The sequence below is a fragment of the Panicum virgatum genome, chromosome 7K (assembly GCF_016808335.1).
Source record: "Panicum virgatum strain AP13 chromosome 7K, P.virgatum_v5, whole genome shotgun sequence".
Classification (NCBI taxonomy): Eukaryota; Viridiplantae; Streptophyta; class Magnoliopsida; order Poales; family Poaceae; genus Panicum; species Panicum virgatum.
In genome coordinates, this window is record NC_053142.1 from 47936883 (window position 1) to 47960746 (window position 23864).

At 46.6% G+C, this 23864-nt stretch overlaps 2 protein-coding genes and 1 long non-coding RNA gene across 3 annotated transcripts; all 3 read left to right on the forward strand.

Annotated features, from left to right (window-relative positions):
• Positions 1-218: 218 nt before the first annotated feature.
• Positions 219-2946, forward strand: LOC120641835 (signal recognition particle 14 kDa protein-like). Its single transcript, XM_039918108.1, has 4 exons — positions 219-376; positions 671-764; positions 861-970; positions 2436-2946. Exons 1-4 carry the CDS (start codon positions 374-376, stop codon positions 2634-2636), a joined length of 408 nt encoding a protein of 135 aa, XP_039774042.1. The 5' UTR covers positions 219-373; the 3' UTR covers positions 2637-2946.
• A 506-nt stretch (positions 2947-3452) lies between these two features.
• Positions 3453-6868, forward strand: LOC120641831 (aminomethyltransferase, mitochondrial-like). The gene is made up of 3 exons (XM_039918094.1): positions 3453-4227; positions 5524-5642; positions 6111-6868. Exons 1-3 carry the CDS (start codon positions 3658-3660, stop codon positions 6655-6657), a joined length of 1236 nt encoding a protein of 411 aa, XP_039774028.1. The 5' UTR covers positions 3453-3657; the 3' UTR covers positions 6658-6868.
• A 7444-nt stretch (positions 6869-14312) lies between these two features.
• Positions 14313-15987, forward strand: LOC120641836. The gene is made up of 3 exons (XR_005662429.1): positions 14313-14375; positions 15424-15691; positions 15780-15987. It is a non-coding gene; the product is annotated as an uncharacterized LOC120641836 (long non-coding RNA).
• The last annotated feature ends 7877 nt before the right edge of the window (positions 15988-23864 follow it).

Sequence of the window (23864 nt, forward strand, 5' to 3'; positions counted from 1 at the left end):
CAGCGGTATTCAGAATCGTCGATCATATCGTGCAGTCAAGAATTTACGATCCACAAGGAAAGTACAGATCATTTTACCTACGGTCAAAAAACAACAAAAAAAAGTTACTGCAAGGGTTGTAGCTGGCGGCGGCGGAGCAAATTCCGTCTCAAGCAGTTGACAAAGTCTCCAGGAAGCCTAACCCGCATCGCGGCCGTTGAATCCTACATGCTCCGCAATCTCCGCCGTCCGTGCTCTCCTGTACCCCCCTATACCCTTCTCGTCTTCCACGGTTCGTCCTCCCAAAGGCCAAAAGGCAACGAAGACTCGAAGAAGAGAGGAACACTCGAGGGGAGACTGCTCTCTCAGCGATCGCTCGAGGCGGCCTCTCAAGATGGTAATTTCGCGCCCCGATTCTTCGCCCCCTCCGCTGTTTTCGCTCGCAGTTTTGCCGTGCTTCGTGCCCTTTGCGCTGAGGATCGCGATTTGGCGGCGAGAATTTCTGGGGATCCAGATCTTTTTGTTGTCCTTTTTTCTTTGCCCTAGCGTTCGGATTAGAAGTGGAAATAGTTCTGGGGAATCGCCATTAGATGTTGGGTTTCTTCCGCTATTTCAATCGCAGATGCGGTTGTCTCGAGAGTGCTTCCGATTGCTTTCCCCTTACGCGTCGCATCTGTGCGGCTGTTTTCAGGTGGTGCTGCAACCAGATCGGTTCCTGAGCGAGCTGACGAGCATGTACGAGCGGAGCACGGAGAAGGGCTCCGTGTGGGTCACCATGAAGCGATGTGAGTGCCCCTCTCTGTTGACTCGTATGGTGGTTTGTAGATTGGAGTGGGTGAAGAGTTGAAAGTCTGACCTGATGCGTTCTTTGATGTGGGCAGCGTCTCTCAAGGGCAAGGCACAGTTGCAGAAGATGGAGAAGAATGGGAAGGAGGTGGAGTACCGGTGCCTTGTCCGCGCCTCCGATGGCAAGAAGAGCATCTCCACCTCGGTACTGAGACCATCCTTGTGCTGCTCCTGGGATTATCGGATATGTTTTGGGTAGAGTTGATGGTTTTGTGCACACTGTGTAGTGGTGACTAGTGAGCAGTTTGCTAGCTTATTTGTTCCTAATTATGTCCGTGCAGTAGTTATGAGTATGAATTTAAGATCAACATTTGTACACATATTCACCTATGTGCTAAAACATCATGGTTATCGATTATGGACATATGGTGGTAGGATATGTCGTTTCTTTTCTGTCAAAGGGATTCTATGGATTTCGGAAGTAGATAGGAAGTAGGAACCCATAAGCTTAGTAAATTAAAGCAGTGCCTTCAATATCTAGAAAAGAATGGCGGGTAGCAGAGTATGAACAACTTCTCCTGTAGCAGAATGGAAAGTATAGAGAAATTACAGAATCAGTTTCTTAGTACCGGAGTAAATACGACATCTTGCTAATAATGATACAATTTATGCATTGGTGATTTCTGAGTTGTAATGATGATATAGCATATACATTTTTTGATTTCTATTGTTGTATTGAATGCAACCGTGTGTGCATGACAATGGCGAGAAAATATGCTCAACATCTGCTAGTCACTTGGTATAAAGGAAACATGTAAAGGGTTACATAATTTGCTTAACAATTATCTGCTGTACTTCCTAAATTTGACAATTTTGATAACTTGAGATATCTATGTGTGAAATTTTTAAAGAATGATATTCTTTTACTTGTTGTATTTAATTCTAAATTTGTATCAAACAGTGATGGTTCTCCTTAGTTCCACATTTTAGCATTAGGTAAAAACTTTTATCAAGGTGCATGCAAATGTAAATCTTTGCCTCAAAACACAGGCTGGCATGAAGATAAATATTCCTAAAAAAGTTAGCATGGGAACTTGTTTGGTTTTTAAATGAAACAGGCATGACATGCTCAGAATTCCAAGTTATTCTAAATAAGTAATTTCCTTGAACTTGTATTGATGTGGTGATGTAAACCATTCCATATATAGGGACAGAAATATTGGTTCTTGACCCATAATATATATTACTCCAGGTTCACATAAAAATAAGACAAGGTCATCACAAGCAATACCAGTAACTTTACCTTTTATATTACAGAACTGTGACCATGCAAGTCAAATTTGTGTTAGTTTTCTTCTATTTCGTGCACATTTACTTGCCCTGGAATCAAATTTGTGCAGTCAATTAGAACATCTCCGACCAAATGCTTCTCTATGGAGCTTCATAAGACTGCAAGTGTTAATTTACCAGGATGTCGACAGTGGTATTTTTTTATTCAATGTCTTCTGAACACACTCACTTGCAATTACTTTTGTTATTTTGTGATGCTTAGTTGATTCATGTGAAATTCCTGTATCCTTCTGTTCCATAAGCACTATTCCAACTTGCTGAAACTGTCTATTTATCCTTGTGTAATTTGCATAGCTTGTTCAACTTTGGATGACCTCCAGGTCTCACTAAAGGAGTACGCAAAGTTCCAAGCTTCATATGCAACAGTGCTTAAAGCCCATATGCATGCTCTGAAGAAAAGGGAGAGGAAAGACAGGAAGAAGCCTGCAGATGCTGAGAAGGTACCCGAGACTGCACCCAAGAAGCAGAAGAAAGCGTCCTCGAAAAAATCCTCGAAAAAATCCTCAGGGTCCAAGTCGTAAGGCGCTTGCAGGACTCACTACTGTGCTTTCTGTTGTCTACAGCCAGACTAATCTGAGTGTCGTCAAGATTTCCTCATCCGTTTTTATTCTTGTTGTGTCTGGGAGGTGAAGCCTGTGAATACACCTCTATAGAGCTGTGCTGTCGATACTAGCATTTTTGAAGATGCGTTTTGAGGTGAATCTTAGCCGCCATAGTGTTTTTCTGATTGGCATCAAAGGAAAGACGAGCTCTTTGAATTCTAGATCAGATCATTGAATTTTGGTGCTATTTGCAATGGTTCATTGATATTTTGACTGAGTTCTGGTCCTATTTGGAATTGTTCACTGATGCTGCCAGGATTCTGGTCCCATTCGCAATGGTTAGTAGACATTTGTTGAATTAGTTCTGGAATACAAATGCGTGGTTGCAATTAAGAATTTCCGGGGATCGCAGAATGGCTGGTGTTCTGATCATGGTGGCTATGTTCGTCAAATTGTTTTATCGCTTACCCTTAACTATCAATGTTATCTTGTCCTTGAGATTCACTTATGCTAGTTGCTCATTAGAATTTAGTTCCATTTTATGTTGGGGGCATAAACTATACTGCTGAAGCGACATGGCGCCTTGCTGGACACTGACATCCTTGGTAGTTTATCTTTGATTCTTCCTGGGATTTTTGTCCCCAGCTGGCCAACCCCACACTATAGAATCGTTGTTGAGCAGGAAGCAACAAGCACTGCACGGTTGGTTGAGTCGAGGAGCCGTCACCGTCAGCATCTACCACCAGACTAGACACCTGCTAAAAAATACCCATAACAACTCGAGACACGCGAGCACCACTGATCACTCACTGATCCGTCATCACCAACCAAGCGCCGCCGCCGCCGCTGCTCCGAGCGCGCGCGCACCCCCACCACCACCCGCACCCGATCCCACCGCTCCACCCACCCCCTGTAAGTCTTTTCCTTTTTTTTTTTCCGCCTGCTCTCCCACCAATCTCCAAAAGAACCCACCAATCAACCCCATCACCCCGCGGCGACGATGAGAGGCCTCCTCGCGTGCGCCAAGCTCGCCCGCCGCGCCGTCGGCTTCTCCGGCGCGGCGCCCGCGCGCGTCCGCCACCTGGCGAGCGCGGCGGAGGCGGCGGAGGCCGAGCTCAAGAAGACGGCGCTCTACGACTTCCACGTCGCCAACGGCGGCAAGATGGTGCCGTTCGCCGGGTGGAGCATGCCCATCCAGTACAAGGACTCCATCATGGAGTCCACCGTCAACTGCCGCACCAACGGCGGCCTCTTCGACGTCGCCCACATGTGCGGCCTCAGCCTCAAGGGCCGCGGGGCCATCCCCTTCCTCGAGTCCCTCGTCATCGCCGACGTCGCCGGCCTCAAGGACGGCACCGGCACGCTCACCGTCTTCACCAACGAGAAAGGCGGCGCCATCGACGACTCCATCGTCACCAAGGTCACCGACCAGCACATATACCTCGTCGTCAACGCCGGCTGCAGGGACAAGGACCTCGCCCACATCGAGGCGCACATGGAGGCCTTCAACAAGAAGGGCGGAGATGTCAAGTGGCACATCCACGATGAGCGCTCGCTGCTCGCATTGCAGGTCAGTGCCGTTCTCTTGCCCTCCTGCTGCCTGCTGGTGTTCATGGACTGCTTTAATTGATGACTTCCATACATGAATATTCCCAGAAGTTTTTTTTAATGTTCTGATGATCAATAACGGCAGGACAGAGAAACTATTGTGAAGTGGTTTTTGTTGTTTGAAAAAAAAAATGTATTCGAGTTCAGATGTATAGGATCACTAGATGGACGCAGAGGCTTGTTTGATACAGTGCAGTTATAACCATTAGATTTTTTTGATAATAATAACCATTAGATCAATGGGGGCTTTAGGATGTGTATGGCTGAAAGCAGATTGTTTTGCCAAAAAGCTGATTTTTGTGCTAGATTTCTTTGCTGGGATTTTTATTTCAATTTGTACCCAGTGATGCTATGGACTGTAGACTATGATTGGTGATTGGTGAAAAGTGTTTGCAATTTATCTGAGATCTCTGTATTAGTTTGTGGTGTACTGGCGTTTGAATTTTCTGCCAGTATCAAGTGTATTTAGTTTTTTTTAGCAAGATTATTGGGTTTTCTCAATAGCCCATCCGATGTGATGGCATGACACTAGTTCAGTATGCAGACCAGAATTTTGATCTTGATGTTATGTTGATGGTAAAACAATATTTTTTATGATTCATATGCACATGTCTGGTGGGCTTCTTTATGATTCTTAACTATGATTTCAGATTGATGAATCATAAGAGAGACATCCATGCAATTTAGTTGGATCAAGCGATGTTGCTTGCTTGCTAGTTGCCAAGTCAAATCGTGATAACCTTAGAGTGTTTTCTGGGCTTCAACCAATTGTTTTACCTGAGATAGCAGTAGAGCAGGTTTGCATGTCGTTTTCTTGGTTGGTGGAAGTAAAGCTGCCTCCATGGTCTTGTGGTTAAGAAATACCTAGAATGGATTGTCAAAACAGTCCACTCCAAGTTCATATGAATTTGTTAACACAACACATGGAATGTGGTTCCTGATGAACCTTTTTTTAAACTCCATTCATGGTTCACAATTTCTTTACTAAGTAGGAGGATAAATGTTTTGGCTGCTCTGTAACCATACATAGAATCAATCTGCATGATCTGTAATTATGGTTTTCCTGTCTAATTCCTCGGGAAGCAGTCTCCCAAATATGTACCCTCCCTAAGCATTTTTAATATTATTTCACAGAAGTGATCAACTTTCACTTGTGGCAAATAGAATGTTCATTTATCCGAGTGCTTACTTATGTGTACCAGCTTCCAAATTCATAGAAAGGCAGCATATTGTATAACTTATTCCTTGACATACACAGGGTCCTCTTGCTGCACCTACCCTCCAGTTGCTGACAAAAGAAGATTTGAGCAAAATGTACTTCAGTGACTTCAAGATGATTGACATCAATGGATATGCATGCTTTCTTACAAGAACAGGGTATTACTTTGATCTTTTACTTCCATTATTTAAATAACACCCACACCTCCACCTCATATGATTCTGGTGCTTCCTTAAAAGCTAGGTGAAGTCCTTAACTACTAACTTTGATTAGTCACTGCTCATCCGTCATACACTCATACTTGTACATAAAGAAATCGTATCATTTCCTGTTCCATCAAGCCAAAGTGATATATTTTGGTGATTATTGTTCAACCAACTGTATAAGTCATCATCATCAAAGCTATCTTAGATTATCTTTTCTCAAAATTCTTCAGTGCAGCATTTTACATAAGCTTGTATGTGATTTCCCACAAATTTATTGACACGGTTCTATTTGATCTCCCCAACATCCATAGTTAACTATGATGGGTTTATGGTTTTTGGTCAATGAAGGGTGAACGTAAATTTCCTATATTGCTTCACAATTCAGAATTGTTTTAATATTCTAAGGATATCTTATTTCAGTTATACTGGTGAGGATGGCTTTGAAATCTCTGTTCCATCAGAGAATGCAGTCGATCTTGCAAAGGCTATCCTGGAAAAATCAGAGGACAAGGTCCGGTTGACTGGCTTGGGTGCCCGTGACAGTCTCCGCCTGGAGGCTGGCCTCTGCCTGTATGGCAACGACATGGAGCAACACATCACGCCAGTCGAAGCCGGCCTCTCATGGGCAATCGGCAAAAGGAGGAGAGCAGAAGGTGGTTTCCTTGGTGCAGATGTGATCCTCAAGCAGCTTCAGGAAGGTCCAAAGATCAGGCGTGTTGGCATGTTCACACAAGGGCCGCCTGCACGGGGTCACAGTGAGCTTGTGAGCAGCTCTGGGGAGAAAATCGGTGAGGTGACCAGCGGAGGGTTCAGCCCCTGCCTGAAGAAGAACATCGCCATGGGTTACGTTAAATCAGGTTTGCATAAGGCTGGGACAGAATTCAAGGTTGTTGTTCGTGGCAAGTCCTATGACGCTGTTGTGACAAAGATGCCCTTCGTGCCAACCAAGTACTACAAGCCCTCATAGATTGTACAAACGGATGTTCTTTCAGCTACAGTTCTCTCTTGCAATTCTCTTGTCGCAGTCTGTCCCTGACGGGCTTCTGCAGTGTTGCAGCTGTAACTTCTGTAAGACTCCCTCGTACAGCTTGACATTTTACTTCTGTCTGCTAATAATGCTTTATATTTTCAAAAGCAAATATGTTCATGTTTGCGGAATTTGATGTACGTTGGTTTCCTGATCAAATCTGTGGGCTGCTGAACGCTGAAAAAAGGTTGTGCTGTTGTAGTGTTGTTCATGCTTATCTTGAAATATTCTTTTTTTTCGCGATCGTGTCTGAGCACGTTTTTCATTAAGAGGATAGAAAAAAGTTTTACAAGCGGGATTGGTTCCGGAGAGGTGAAACCAATCCTAAACCAAAGCAGTAAACACGATTACACGGTTAACACTTCGCGACCTGTTGGTACCCCAGGAACTACAAAGGCGGACTCAAGCTGTCTAAACCCAGCGAGAGACCAAGCGGTGATCTCGTCCAACACACGCAGTATAGCATCGTCAACCGTGTGGACACAGCGGCTGAAGGTTCTGTCATTTCTTTCTTTCCAGATGATCCAACACACCAAAATGACTAGAGAATCAAAGCCTCTTCTACCTGCCTTGGGAATCTGTTTCCGTGCATCTGTCCACCATGAAGGAAAATTGAATGTCAGCGTACTGGGCATAACTCTCTCCCACCCAATTTTACGCAAAATCTTGAACCAAATCTCCCTGGAGAAAGGGCAAGTGGTTAGAATGTGATCAATGGTTTCCGATGACTGGGCACAGAACACACACAAGTCTTCGTCCTGCAAGCCATGCTGCTTGCGCCGAGCAGCGGTCCAACATCTGTCATGAAGAACAAGCCATATGAAGAATTTACACTTTCCCGGAGCACGCGTTTTGTGAAGTACTTTAGCCCCCTCAATCGGGTGAGATGCCAATGTTGTAAAGACAGCAACAGATGTTGGACGCATGTGTGTACTTTCAGTAGAATCATAGAACCTCGCTTCATGCCCCATTTGCATGTGGCTTGGTCGCGCAAAGATTCCAAGAATATGGATGAGTGATGGAATTGATAACCTGTTCTTGGAGGCGCTGAGCTTTGCTCAAGCCTACGCCTGCTTGCTGCACTGTTGCCATTTGGATGAACAGCGTACCAGCAACTGGTGCAAAGCACGCAGTCTTTGCCCAGTACTAAGTCACTAAAAATCTTATCAAATTCATCCCAAGCTTGGTGACAAGGGATGAATGCCTGCAAGGCTCCAACGGCCAAGTAATCGGCAATTCTGATGGCGGCACCAGCAGGCTGACCTAACACTGAATAATTCGTAATTCTTACTGATCGGACATAACCTATGCAAAAGGAAATTACAGGGAAGAGCTCAGCCTAGTCGTCCCGAGAATGGCATTGCGATTTGCGAATACACTATCAGAGTATAAGTTGGGAAGTAGAGAGGCACGCACGATGCCACAAACGAACGCCGCCGTTGCGCATCGTGGAGCGGGCGAGCAGCACGGCGCTCGCGCGCGACGGGGCAGACAGAGGCTGCCTTGCTTGGTGCCGATGCAGGCGGCGGCGGGTGGCTCGCCGGCGCTCCTAGCGCTGCTTCCGGAGCAGTGTCCTCCTCCTGGCCTTGCTTGTCGGCTCTCGGCTCGCCGGCGGGTGGCCTTGCCGCCGGACACGGCGACCAGGGGGCGGACGGTATCCCAATTACCGTCCGGGGTGGACGGTATTTCATTTACCGTCCACCCCCTGGGCAGCCATCGGCCGTCCGATCCACTACGGACGGCCAGGATACATCGATTCAGTCACGCTTGCGAAGGGAACGGGCCTCTTCAGTCCCCGCGGCTCCTCGTCGAGGTTCGATCCCGCGGCGCGGCCTCTCGCCGAACTCCGGCGAGCCCCCAAGCCTTGGTTGCACGAGCGTCAAGCCGGAGTTCTTTCGAATTGCAAGCAAGGAAAAACCGTCTGATCACCCTGCTGGTGAGTCTCGCGAGCATGGCTTGGCTGGCCGCACGGCAATGGAGGGCACAGCCGCGCAGCTCTGAAGTAGTAAGGTCAGCAGGCATGTCAGTCGGGATCCTTTCTTGAGTTCCTGGACGCCGCGCGAATCCTTCCTCCGCCGCTGCCAGGTTCCGTTGAGCACGAGCTGCGTAGTGTCGTGATATGACCCGCCGTTCCCGGCCTCCGGCACGGGCTCATGGCTTGGGATGGTGCACGTCGCGCTGCCTCCATGCCGGGCAGCGAGGACGGGATCACGGAACGCTTCGGTTTCTGATCGTATCGCCCTCTTCTTCGAGACGGTGGACGCCACCGCCACGGCCATCAGCAGGGTGCGCGCTCGTGAAGGTGACCACGCGCTCATGCGGCGATGGCGGAGGGCCCCGCGCGGCCAGCAGCACGGCGGCGGGTACCATGCTGGGTGCCAACGCAGCCGGCGGCGGTGTCTCGCCGGCGCGCTTAGCGCTTATTCCGGAGCAGTGTCCTCCTCCTGGCCTCGCTTGTCGGCTCTCGGCTCGCCGGCGGGGGGCCCTGCCGCCGGACACGGCGACCAGGGGTGGACGGTATCCAAATTACCGTCCGGGGGGACGGTATTTCATTTACCGTCCACCCTGGGCAGCTGTGGACCGTCCGATCCTCTACCGACGGCTAGGATTTCAATCACGCTTGCGAAGGGAACCCGCCTCTTAGTCTTCCCGCAGGTCGTGGCCCCTCGTCGAGGCTCGATCCCGCGGCGCTTCCTCGCCGAACTCCGGCGAGCCCCCAAGCCTTGCTTGCACGAACGTCAAGCTGGAGTTCTTGCGATCTGGCCGGAAAAAATCTCGTCGGCGTCTTCCTGTATGGCAAATCGAATGCATTTTATTCTTCTCTTGGATCTCCTGATCGAACGCTGATTCTGAGGTCGCTTCTGCGTCCATGGCTAATCGGTCAGATACTCCTGATGCGCCAGCCAGCTCCGCCGTGTGGGGTTTAGATCCGGAGAGGCGTCGTCGGAGAAGAAGCGTTTTGCTCTGGATTAGTCGTGAGCATGGCTGGGCTGTGGCCGCACGGCAATGGAGGGCACAGCCGCGCCGCGCAGCTCTCAAGTTCTAGTAAGCTCAGCAGGGATGTCAATCTGGATCCTTTCTTGAGTTCCTGGACGCTGCCGCCAGGTTTCGTTGAGCATGAGCTGCCTAATGTCGTGATAAGGCCCGCCGTTCCCGGCCTCCCAGTCATGCGGCGACGGGGGTAGGCAGCTTCGAACCTTGTAGCTTTTCGTGACTCAGCGACAGTAGCGGAGCTCCGGACGCTGGCGAGGGCATGCGACACTGATGGCGAGAGGGAGGCTCATGGCCATGGAGCAGAGCACATCGACCGTCGGCGTGGAACTGGAGCGGTGGCTGAAGAGAGCAGAGGCAGAGAGGGTGGACGGTATTTCAGATCCCCGATTCGCCCCCAAATCGAAGGTGACACGGACGCGCCAAGAAAATTCGTGGAGAAGGAAAGATAGTTGATTGATTCCCAGGGCACGGTGCAAAATTTCAGACTCCCATGTGCTGTGTATAGATGGAGAAATACCGTCCACCCCATGAATTCAGTTTGGCCCCCGTTTTGCTGGATGAACGGGCCCGCAAAAATCTGATCGAAATTCTGCAAACATAACAGGGGAGGGGATGGACTTCTCCTAGTCATGGAGCCACTTCTCTTGCTCCGGTGACGGCGACACAGCCTCCTCATCGACGCGGACGACCGGCGTGCGTTGGTCGGGCTAGCTACCACTGGGTTCTGTCACCGTTCAGTGTTCTATTCAGATGCGTGCGTTGTTGGAGCGGCTGGAGAGTGGATTCGTGATCGAGACGACGGAGGCATGGCAGACAAAACCAGAGGATATGGTCGAGCATAAATAATCACCGGTTCTCTCAACATCTGATAGGGCGCGGCCGGCTAAGACTGATGTGCTGGTATCTACAGCAACCCTTCCTCTAATTTTTCTTGCGGTATTTTTTATTCTACCTTATATGCTTGCTAGTAAATCTCCTAGTCCTGAGCTCCTTTTTTTTTATGTATTGTCCACTTGTCGTCCAAAACGAGCCAGACAACGTTCTTCAGGTTACAATATGCAGAAAAACTGCTACCCAAATTGGCTTCTGAATTTTACATCTGAATCCTGAATACAATATTGTACAGACGGCCACATCAGTGCCATCCCTTGTGCTTGTGGTCTCGAGCACACCCCAGTGCACATATGTCGTTGTATCCTCGTCTGACGAACACGAAAAGCAAGCCTCTAACCCTTTCCCTTGTCTGATCTTCTCGTAACATAGGTGATCTCCAGCTTGACCTCCCTCTCCCCACCATATTGAAACCACAAGGAGCCTACTTTCAACTCTGGGGTCTCAAAGATGACCTGAATCCATTTACTGTCCAATACATTTACTAAAAGAAGAAGAAACAACTGGATGTTTTTTTTTGAAGAAGTAGAAACAACTGGATGTACCAGGCATAATAAAATTTACTAAAAGTCTCATGGATCTTAGTTGAGTCCATGCAAAATGTCATAGAAACAACTAGTTAGGCTAGCTCATTTTCGCAGTCGTGCTGTGGTCCCAAGATTTCTAAATAGTTCTGAGATTCTCAAATAGATTGAAATGTATGCTTGCAATGCAGTTCTGTTTTAGATCAAATCTGTGGGCTGCTGAACGCTGAAGTTGTGCTGTTGTAGTGTTGTTCATGCTTATCTTGAAATATTCACAGCTCGAGATGCCAATGTTGTAAAGACAAAAACAAATGTTTGACGCATGTGTGTACTTTCAGTAGAATCATAGAACCTCGCTTCATGCCCCATTTGCATGTGGCTTGGTCGCGCAAAGATTCCAAGAAAAAGAATACGGATGAGAGGTGGAATTGATAACCTGTTGTTGCAAGCGCTGAGCTTTGCTCAAGCCTTGCTTGCTGTGTTGCTGCCATTCGGATTAACAGTGTACCAGCAATTCTGCAATGCACGCAGCCTTTGCCCATGCTAATAAGTAATAAGTCACTAAAAATCTTATCAAGCTCATGCCAAGCTCGGTGACAAGTGAGGAATGCCTGCAAGGCTCTAATGGCCAAGTAATCGGCAATTGTGATGGGCTGATGGCGCCACCAGCAGGCTGCCACCTAACACTGTGTTAGAAATCTAGGCAATTTTATGTTTAAATTATTCTATAAATATGACGCAAACAAAAAATACATGAACATAATATCATGTATGTGTTTATCAAAGGAATTCATCATCAAAGTCATCATGAATATGAAACTAGTGCTAGCAAGGCATGACACGTAGAATCTCTCAAATAAAGCATATCGATCATACAGTTTATGCTAATCACAAAGATTGCAATTTTGAGAATAAGATTAGCATACCCAGCGGCAGAGCCGGAAGCACCCGAAAAGCGACATGGTGCTTTGTTGATGTAGTCGTCCCGCTTAATGCAGTGCAGAAGTGTTGCAGTGAAGACCACGCTCGATCGCCTAGCGCCAACGCCACACCGGGAAGAAGACAGAGTTGTCGCCGAGAACGGGAAGGAGTTGTGCCGCGCCGTCGCCGAGAACAGAGTTGCAAGCGAGTAATCCTGCCGCCGCCGACACTTCTCAAAAACGTGATTGCCGTCCTCACCCGAGCAGGTGAACCCAGCGGACGAAGACGTTCCGGAGGCCTACTCTTCTATCTTGTGTGCGCGCAGGAGATGGAATGGAAAGCTCAGAGTGCTGCTGGATTTGTGGTCGCAAGAGAGAAACTGAAAGAGCCCCCTGCGGGTTATATCAAAGATGCGCGGCAGGAAATGGAAGGCCACGAGTCTCAGCGGCTTAGGAAGAGACGGGGAGACAGAAACTCCACCCCCGTAACTCCAACTCGAATAGAGGGAACATGAAACTTCAGTAACTTTTAACTCAGATTAAATCTACTGCTACCTAAAAAGAATGAAGTGAGTCTACCTCTCATGTGGTTCTGCCCACCGCTAAGGCGAGTTCCAACGGCTCCCCTTATACCTCCCCCACCGAACGTAGGGGGGTGCTTTGAGGGGAGTTGGCGATCCAACGGTTCCCCCCAAAGCTCCCCCTATATACGGGGGGAGTTGAAACTCCCTCTATATTCTAATCACACCGTTTCTTCGCGATATTAATTCCGTTTGAGCCCCGTAACATGATGATAATGCGTATTATGACAGTACAAATACTATATGATTTTTTTAAAATTAAAAAATGATAAATAAATAGTTAGTTAATGAGTGATAGTATATAGGAGAATAGATGTGAGAGAATGGTTGGAGAGAAGGAGTTATAGGGGGAGGAATCTTTTGGAGGAAGACAGTAAAATATAGTAAATAATACGTTTGGGGGAGTTGGGGAGGGGGAATGGATGGAGATAGGTTAGAAGCCCCCACGAAGCGAACGGTTCCTCTCCCCCTCGCTCCCCCCAATCTCGCTCCCGCTCGCGTCGCCCTCGCTCCCCACCGCCGGTCCGAGGGAGGGCGCGGAGGGCGCCGCGCCGCCGGCCCGGACGACGCCGCTGATCCACCGCCGGTCCGAGGGAGGGCGCGGAGGGCGCCGCGCCGGTTCCTCTCCCCCCTCGCTCCCCAATCTCGCTCCCGCTCGCGTCGCCCTCGGTCCCCACCGCCGGTCCGAGGGAGGGCGCGGAGGGCGCCGCGCCGCCGGCCCGGACGACACCGCTGATCCACCGCCGGCCCGAGGGAGGGCGCGGAGGGCGCCGCGCCGCCGGCCCGGACGACGGCGCTGATCCACCGCCTGTCCGAGGGAGGGCGCGGAGGGCGCCGCGCCGCCGGCCCGGACCTGCGTCCCTTCCCCCACACGACGCCGGGACCCCTCGCGCCCCTCCTCCCGCCATCGCCTCCCCGTCCCGTCTCGCTCGCCGCTGCAGCCGCCGCTCCGCTGTTCCCCTCACTGGAAGCGAGGAGGACCCGAGGGAGGGTGCCTCCTCTTCATCCGCTCGCCCCAGCTGCGCCGTCCTCCTCGCCTCCTCACTCCTCGCGGCGCGCGCCGCCGACCCCTACAGGTTCTACACCTGGAACGTCACCTTCGGCGACATCTACCCGCTCGGCGTCAAGCAGGAGGTACGAGCACTGCCGCCTTGTGCCCTTTGTTGCTGCGTTGCTGCTCTTGTTGGTGCTCTGTTCCCGCGAGAGGAGGCGAGCGATTATTTCACCTGCATTCGCTAATGGCCGTCAGCTGAATGCAACTGCTGTAATGCAGGGGATACTGATCAACGGCCAGTTCCCGGGGCCGCAGATCGACGCCGTCACCAACGACAACATCAACGTCAATGGCCCTGTTTAGATCAGACCCTGTAAAACTGTAAAACCTGTAAACGCAAAAAAATAAAAAGTCACATCGAATATTTGGACACATGCATGAAGTACTAAATGAATTCTATTTACAAAACTTTTTGCATGATGGGTTGTAAATTATGAGACGAATTTAATGAGCGTATTTAATTCATGGTTTACAACAGTAATAATACAGTAACCATTCGCTAATTATTAATTAATCATGAATTAATTAGCATCATTAGATTCGTTTCGCGATTTACAACCCATTTGTACAAAAAATTTTGTAAATAGATTTTATTTAGTACTTTAAATTAGCAAGATTTCATCTCAAAAAATTTTATGTTTCATCTAAACAAGGCCATCTTCAACAACCTGCCCGTCCCCTTCCTCCTCTCATGGTAATCCACTACCAATAGTTTTTTTTTTCCTTCTCTCGGTTACTACTGCTGTACTCTGTTTCCTTCACTGTCCCCACTAGCAGACTTGCCTGTTCAGGCTTGGCATGTTTCTCTCTGAATGTGGCTTCCTTTGGTTGTGGGTTGGGACTGACAAGCTTTGTTTTCCGAGCATGGGTTGATGTTCTAGATTTGTGGATGCAATGGCCGTCACCCAGATCATGCTGTTTCCCTTTCCTGTCTGTTTCTCACTGAACTGTTGGTTTCTGATACTCCCGAGTACATGCCATTTTCTTTTGGAGTTCTGAATGCCACTTTCTTCACGCATGCTACATGGAGCTGGGAGTGGCATTGGCTGTCAAAACATTGGCAGGAGTTTGAGAACAAGCCAGGACTACTTCTAAGCCCAAGTTGATAGTTAAAAAATTTCCTTCAGTAGAGTAGGCTCAGCTGTGAATCTTGGTCCGGTTGGTGCCTATCTTGCAGAGGTTGTTTTGTTGTTACTGTGTGTATCTGATGGAGAGTGAGCTGTCAGAGGATAAAATTTCACTTCCTCCTTTTCCTTAGTAGCTAGAGGAATCTGATACTATAATATGTCTACTTGATCTTTGTCCCTTTTATTAATATGTCCCCTCCTGTCTTTTACTCGTGCTTTCGCTTTCCTTCCAGATCCATGACGAAAAGAGCACATGTCCTGATGTACAAGTACAACTAATACTTGTACAGATCAGTGGGGATTAAAGTGGCTTAGCATTGAGCATGTGCAGATTATTGTGATCCATGGCTTCATTTGCCTTAAGAGAGTGGCGAGAGTGACTCCGGTTCACCATATTGATCCAGTCATTTGCTTAGCAAGAAATCTGTATAAGAAAAAAAATGCACACTGTCCATGTTACCTATGGAGTGACTGTGTTGAATGTTAAATGCATCAGTCTCATGGCTACTTGATTGTGTACTGTTGTGTGACATCATCGGCCGATGTTAATTTTGGGTGTGAAGATTTGGGCCCTGCAAAAGAGTGATAATGTTTATAACTGTTCTTTTATTGTAGGCAAGGAATTCAACAGAGGAGGAGCTCATGGCAAGACGGCGTGTATGGTACAAACTGCCCGATCCCTCCGGGTGGCAATTTCACTTACAACATGCAATAGGACCAAATTGGGAGCTACTACTACTTCCCTTCCCTTTTATTCCACAAGGCAGCCGGTGGTTATGGTGGCATCAGGGTTCTTAGCAGACCAAGGATCCCGGTTCCATTTGACCCCCTGCCGGTGATTTTCACCATATTGGCCGGTGACTGGTTCAAACTCAATCACACTGTATGTTTATATTCTGATGTACTATCTCAGATTGCATCTTACTGCTCACTTTGGTGCATGAGTAAACTGAAATTATCAATTCCTGCAGGACTTGAAAGGCATTTTAGACAGTGGAAATGACCTGTCATTCCCTGATGGGCTTCTTATTAATGGACAAGGCTCGAATGGCAATAGATTTACACAGTCAATGGTGAATATTTGTTGGCATATTTGTATCTTTTTATAATTGAATCTTTAGCTCAGACTGCTGGTATCCAGTTGGATGATTGATTTGCATTATAATTTGTTCTTGTATACTCTTTTTTTGCGTTAAGAAAATCAACTCCCGTAGCAACACACGGGCATTCAACCAGTGAGTGACAAAAGTGGAGCCATGCTCGCCCCACGCCCCGCCCACGGGCCGGGCGGCGCGCGCGACAGTCAGCTATTATTTTCTAAACTTCTCAAATTAACCAGTCTAAGACCAATCATTTAAGTTGAGTCAACCTTCTGTAAATATCCCGTACGATACTAAACCATTTATTGGATCATAAAATTTATTTGATTTATTAAATAGTAATGGGCCAAGCCCATTATATCTAACACACTGAATAATTCTTAATTCTTATCGATCGGACACAACCTATTCTTTATGTGTCGCTTGGCCCACAACGCCGTTCTTAATTCTTTATTAAATTACTTTTGCTGATCGGACACAACCTAGTCGTCTCGAGAACGGCGTTGCGATTTGCGAATACACTATCAGAGTATCAGTTGGGAACTAGAGAGGCACGATGATGCCACAAACGAACGCCGCCGTTGCGCATCGTGGAGCGGGCGAGCAGCACGGCGCCAACGCCGGCGGCGGCGGGTGGCTCGCCGGCGCTCTTAGCGCTGATTCTGGAGCAGTGTCCTCCTCCTGGCCTCGCTTATCGGCTTTCGACTCATCGGCGGGTGGTTTTGCCGCCGGAGACGGCGAGCAGGGGCGGACGGTATTCGAGGGCCGGCCGATCCTCTACCGACGACTATACGCCGATTCAGTCACGCTAGCAAAGGGAACGGGCCTCTTCAGCCTTCCGCGCGGGCCGCGGCCCCTCGTCAAGCCGCGATCCCGCGGCGCTGCCGCTGCCTCGCCGAACTCCGGGGAGCTTCCAAGCCTTGCTAGCACGAGCGTCAAGCCGGAGTTCTTTAGATCTGGCCGGAATAAATCTGGTCGGGGGTCTTGTACGGCAGCAAATCGGATGCATTTTATTCTTCTCTTGGACCTCCTGAACGCTGATTCTCAGGTCGTTTTTGCGTCCATGGCTGATCGGTCGGATACTCCTGAAGCGCCAGCCAGCGCCGCCGTGCTGGGTTTGTGGCAACGATGCTCTGGGTGAGTCGTGGCCGCACGGCAATGGAGGGCACAGCCGCGCAGCTCTGAATTAAGCTCTAGTAAAGCTCAGCAGGGATGTCACAAGCGCCTGGATTGAGCAGAGCGGCGTAGTGTCGTGATAAGGCCCGCCGTTCCCGGCCTCCCGCACGGCTCACGGCTCATGGCGGTTTCGAGAACCGTTACAACTGGTGTTGTATTCGCGTGCGTGCTGTGTCTGTATTGGGCTGAGCCCTTTTGGCCGGTGGTCCTGCGTTATAATCGGCGGGCGTCGGAACTGCTCAGAGTATAAAGTAGACCGCGCCTTGCACAGAACGGGTATCGAATAAGGAAATTGAACTATGAACTCGCCCTCCGAGTTCTCTGAACTCGTCATCTGAGTTCTTCCCCCCAAATCCCGTTCCAGTTCTCTCTGATTGCTACCCTTTTCCCTTCAATCCTCTTCGCCACCTATCCAGTTCTCCTCTAAATATTTTTCCCCAATCGCGAGTTCTTCAATCTGGCGCCATCCCAGAAGCCGACCAAGTTTGAGGCACCGATAACCACCTCCATGGATGAGCTCGCGATGAAGTTCGACGGGTTTGATGCGGTGCTGACAAGAGTGCTCGACAAGCTCTCTGGGCTCGAGGCTTGGAAGTCCACCGCAGACGCGTCCATGGACCATGGAATACAAAACCGTTCGATAATCGCGATTATCGGTGAAATTTATCATTACCGATGCTAGCTGAAAACGTAAACCGACTGGAATTTCGATGGATTTCAATGGAAAATTTTAAAATTTAAAAAAATTCATAAAAAGTAGAGAACTTATTTTTATAAAAAACTAGACCTTCTCTTGATTCCAGAGTGTTGTCACATGTTGAAAGCAACAATTGTTTGTTTAGGGAAAAAATATTTTTCGTGCGATTAAGACCGATAATCGATATATATGCGGCGATTATCGATGATGCTGCAGCTGAGAGCGAGGGAGCTGTGATCGTGGCGTCGATAATCGAGGTAAATCGTTGATTATCGATTTGTATCGGCTGATTTTCAGTTCGGGTCAGCTTCTTTTGTATTTCTACTCACTAATTTGGCCAAATATACTACATTGGTATACAATATTCCTTGGATGGTTGGTTGTATCACAGATCTAAAATCTAGGCTACAGTTTTAGATATTAGTCCCGGAGAAAAGTTTATTGTTGTACAATATGCTATGTTAAATAGGAAAACAAGGTGCATGCATTTACTTTATATTGTATGCCTAAATGGTACAAATTAAGAGTGAGTATCATTTATTCGTAGCATAATTTTGACACAGACATGGTTCGATTTCCCTCTTGCAGGTGAATGTCTGATAATCAGGACTTAGTTTGGGAACATGGAGAGAAGATTGGCATTGGCTTCAAGTGTAAAATTGTGCATATATGTGTAATTTATCTAATATAATACAATACATAACCTAAAAAATTAAATGCTATCAAACCTTTATATTTTTTCCACTGCCAAAACATATTTTCAGTAGGCGAAGCGATAAATCGTTCGGTTTGCATCGATTATCGACGATAAATTGTCGATTTTCGTTTTTTTGAATTTGGGTCCATTTACCGATCGGTTTTGGCGATTTTTCACCGATTTTCAACCGATTATCGTTACCGGAGCTCACTGATAAATGTTGTATCGCCGGTAATGTAATCCTTGCCATGGACAAGCTCCTCGCCCAATTGGAGAGCACAACCTCACACATTCGCCGCCTCGAAACAGTGCCTCCGCCTCCTCCGGAAGTACCGCCGCCAAAGCCCGCGACAGCTCCTCCTCAGCCTCCGTCGCGGTGGATCAACCCTTGGAGCGGCCCAGCGGGCACCGCGTCGCCAACCATCACCAGGATGCTGGCGGTGGGATCTTGGGATCCCATCCGCCACACCCGGTCACTGGTACGTCTCATGAGCCCCATCCCACACCCATGATGTCGTTTCTGAGTTCTGTTGTAGTGCTCCCCGATCCAGTCCCTTGCCCAAACTCGAGTTGCCCCGGTTCGATTGAGAGAATTCGAGGCTTTGGAAGGATAAGTGTGAGATGTACTTTGAGCTCTATGGTGTTAGTGAGGCGCTCAAAACCTGTTTCCCCGCGCTGAACTCAGAATGTATACTCAATTGCATAATTCTCAAGTTAATCGCACAACATACATAATTAGAATCAACGCTTGAGTCAAAAAAGGCATTATTTTTTCCTAACCACCATGATAGTTTTATAGCTTATTTTTATATTCTTGAAATGTACCGTGCATTTTATTTCTTGTTACGTTGAAACTAGAAGATAGGGAAACATTATTGATCTATAGTGACTCAAGGGGTTAACTACATTTTGTTTCTAGTATATAGATAATCTGATTTAATTTTCTAGAGCCTCGGGAGACCAGATTCAACCTAAGACATGAAGAATTGGAACTTGAATTCGTTAAATTCCTAAGAGAGTCTATTTCAACCTCTCTTATTTCTTTAGGCTTATTATACTAAATGAATTAATGTCTGTCCCATTTTTAAGCAGATGCACAGTAAATAACAAGCAGTTTTATAAGACAGCTGTCATGGCTATGAAGGAGCTGTATTCTCGACAGATGATTGTTCAATTTGCACATGTGTTATCTTCTAATGGTCCACTTGCGACATCATTATGCAACTATATTTTCATAGGTATTTTTCCATTTTTCAGAGTCAAGTCTGACTGATAGATCAGTCTTTGCTAATATATTTTAATTTCCTATATTTCTTGGAGGATTCAAAGTAATCTTAATAATGATGCACACATTTTTATTGAGGATCTAAAGGCGAATCTGAATTTTTCTTGTGATAATCCAGCTGTGATCATTGATGATCTTCCAAAGCCAAACAGGTAGGATTGCACTCTTCTTTTTAATGAAGAAGCATTAACTATGGATGACATTGGAATCTTTTTTGCAGGAATTCAATATTGACTATGTTCATCTTAACATATAGTAGTTAGGGATATACTATATTTGCAATTGGATGATATTGGATTCTGTTGAGAAATCGGCACCTGAACTTGGCACCGACTTTGGCACTAACTTTATAGAAGCGACACAAAAGTAGTGTCCTACCATTTCTTCTGCGGATCCTATACCCACACTACACCAAAAATACCTTCACCTAAACACCGCTACAAGAGAACAACTCGACTCAATTTTTTATTCACCATAACTTAGTATAACACAACTTTTGCATTTTTTATGTGGCTACCCTAGCACAACACTACTAAACTAAATGAAAACTTGTCATCTTCTACTTGATACCTCTTACATCATATTATGGCAATAGGAGAGAGAGGCAACCCTCATTTATAAGACTTCATGGATCATATGATTTTACTATCCATCTTCTACATACTTCTTGGTTTCTACAGGGGAGGGGGCAACCCCCATTTATAAGACCTCGTGCTTATCTGGCCATACAAATATCTGATTTCTATAGAAGTATTTCCTTGACCCTAAAAAATTTGTGCTTAGTTTCTTAGCTCTTTTTCTCTTCAACTTCTCTACTTAACCCCAAAACGAGTTTAGTTCAGATTTTTAGCCCTTCCATCACTTGCAGTTAGGTCTAAAGTCTAATTATATTCAAACACATAAGTTTAGAGTTTAACTAAGAAAATGGCAACATAAAGAAAACTTTTATGAATTTTTAGTTCTTTTCCCACTAGTAAAATAGTTTATAATTATTTATAAATCTATTTTTAGTTTTGAAATCCTAAAAATTGCAGCAACATGGTAAAACTCTGAAAAATTCAATGGAGTCGTATCTAAGCATGCTGGATCCAATAAAAATTACCAACATGCCATTTGAGCTACTGAAAAATGGATATTGCTTTTAATAGATAAACTGCAGGTGACGGAAGTGCTAAGATCTATTAATAACAATATCTTCTTTTCAATAGCTCAAATGACATATTGGTGGTTTTTGAAAAAAAAAACTAAATGGAATCAGAATCAATAATCGGATCCAACTATTTACATTAGACCCCCTAGACCGGATCTACGAATCGCGATCCTAATCAGAGAATTTTATGTAAATATTAGGATTTGCGATCCGTTTTTTTTTTTTTTTTTGCTATCCGTCCCCTTCCGCTCCAGCGGCGGCGACGGCGACGAACGGATTTCCGCTCCACCCCGGATCTTTCGTTTCTCTTCCAAGCCGGTTCTCCCCTGCCGCACCCCTTCCTACTCCGCTCCACCATTGTTCCTGTGACCCTCCCCCCGCAGCTCTTCCCGTCGTCGCGCAAGCTGGACACGACCGTCGATCTTGCGCCCTCGTTCAATTCAGGAGACAATAGCTGCTCTATTAGAAGGACGAACGCATCGGAGCAACCAAATGCAAGCGATCGCCGGACTTGTCTGCAGATACATACTACAAAAACCATGAATTCAGCTAGCTAGCTGATCTCGTGCTGCGCGGCTGGTTGGCCTCCCGGCCTGCAAGGGAGGGGACAGGCGTTAAGCTCTTGCCTCGACACGGGTACATGCTCATCTCCCTCGGAGGGGTCGCCCGGCTCCTGATCCTCCCTGCCAACTTATGCTTCGTGTCAGCTGGGCAGCTCCACCATTAGCTGCTACAGCTTCATGACACCAAGCTCTTGGACAAAACCTGAATTTCAAATGCAGTTTACGCCAGCAAACTCCTGCACTGGTGCCACGTTTAGTTGCAGCATTGGATCGCTGAATCACTCGAACCTGAACCATTTTGCCTGATGCCAAATTGAATCGCAGCAGAATAGCAGATGGGACCTCTGATTTCCACCGATCAATCTTCTAGTGGCTCATGCACTTGCTCATTTCCACGGATTCATCTAAGCTATTGTGGAGGATCAGTCGTTCATTCTGTAAATCAGCAAGGAGTTGCTGCACTTTATGAGAGATGCAGCTACTCCTTGCAGTAGGAAACAAAAAAGCTCACGCAACAGAAGAATCCGCACAGTGATGCACCTTCTTGCAGTAGGCTATCTATGACTTGGAAGTGAATTTACATTACCTGCTGTAAAATTTGCGTGCCCTGCCGCTGCGGCGGTATTTATGTCGTGCTGCCGCAGGTAGTTTCTGCAGAGAGAACGGCCTGCGTTTTATTGCCAATAGTTAGTTTTGTCAGTTGGCTGCCGAGTGCCGTGTGATGGATGGTGCAGTGCAGTAGCTGGTGCAAGTTTTCTGCGGCCTATTATCGTCACTTGCTGTCATTATTCAGTTTTTTAGGGAATAATTATTCCATCCTTTATTTTTTGTTTCTTTTCATCATCATCTGGTGAGACTGAAACAACTCAAATGTATTATTTTCCAGTATAGATACTAATGTAATTTCACGGCAGTACTCCTACGTTGTGCATACACCACAATGCCTTTTATCTACTATCTACAAAAAAAACGTCAGTATATGAAACCATATACTCATACAGTATGCGACTATTCACACACCACAATGCAGCACACTGCCAAAGCCTTATACTTTTGAACAATAAACACACTGCCAATTCTGGTTTTCCATTCTTTTAAGTTAATTAGCTACTCTAGTACGAGGATCTGCAAATAAGAATTTGCAAGTCCCAATGCAATGAGAATCTGCATATACCTCTTCACGCCTATGAAGAACATGTACTTAAACTGACCGGCACTCCATTAACGATCACATCTTCCTCGGTCCCCAAAAACGGCAGAGGCACGTCACCCAGTGTGAGAGTACATTGCGACATTAAAATATAAAATTTTACTGCAATGCATGGGCAGAGAAAACAAGAAGAATCACAATGTTTTTTTCTTTTTCTGTGGAAAATGAAGACAATGGAAAGGCGCAGAATGCAGAAACATGTGAAGGTTTGCTCCTACTGCCCTTTTCGAGATGCTCTTTCTGAATGCAGATTGCAAGCACCCTTTCAAGGTAAGCTCTTTATCACAGGCTATACAGGCACTGAAGCCTGAACCACAGTTGCAGTGTAGTAGTAGTAGATCGGTCGGCCTTCCTTGGGCATGTTCATGATCAGCTTTCGAGTTTGCAGAAAATGCCAGTGCTGAAGCTGGCATAAAACGATGGCGAGATGCATTCATCCTTTTGTAGTTTTGTATCTACTATCATTCGCTCCTTTATAGTTGGCCTCATTTGGTTCGTCAAGAGAAGTAGAGAACTGCCTCTATGCTATTCCTCAAAAGCATCTGCTACAGCGGGTGAGCCGCAAAACTTGACCGAACTCTAGTTGTACTAAAGCAGTTTGATGCAAATTTGTAGCTTTATTTGAAACAAAGGGGAAAAGGTAACGACAAATACTCTTCTCTATGATGACCAGATCGGCAAATTTCTTGCCACACGCGTTAAAAAGAAAGGTAACGACAAATTACGTTGGAAAACTCATGAAACTTGTACGTGTCCTAATTATAACGGTAAACTGAACTGTCATATTTCGGCTCAAGAATTAATCCATATAATCAGGACAGCCCCACCCTTACAATGATAACACGTACAAATTCTGTACTTTAACGTTCAAAACAAAAATTATGTACTGTAAACCTGAATTATACAGGAGAGAACATGCATGCTGAAAGAATCATAGTACTACCACAGTACTACTACGGTGCAGTTTTGCAGAAATATCATTACCTATTTCTGAAGAAAAAAATAAAGACATGCATCCATTGCAATTAAAATTCCAGGAAAGAAAACCTGCATATATATGAGATGATGATGCACTTTGCATGCATGCAAGCATGAGATCAAGAATAGTAGCACGAACACAGATTAATTAAAAGAAAACTGAATAGTAAGAATAAGAACACAATGACATGACATCCTGT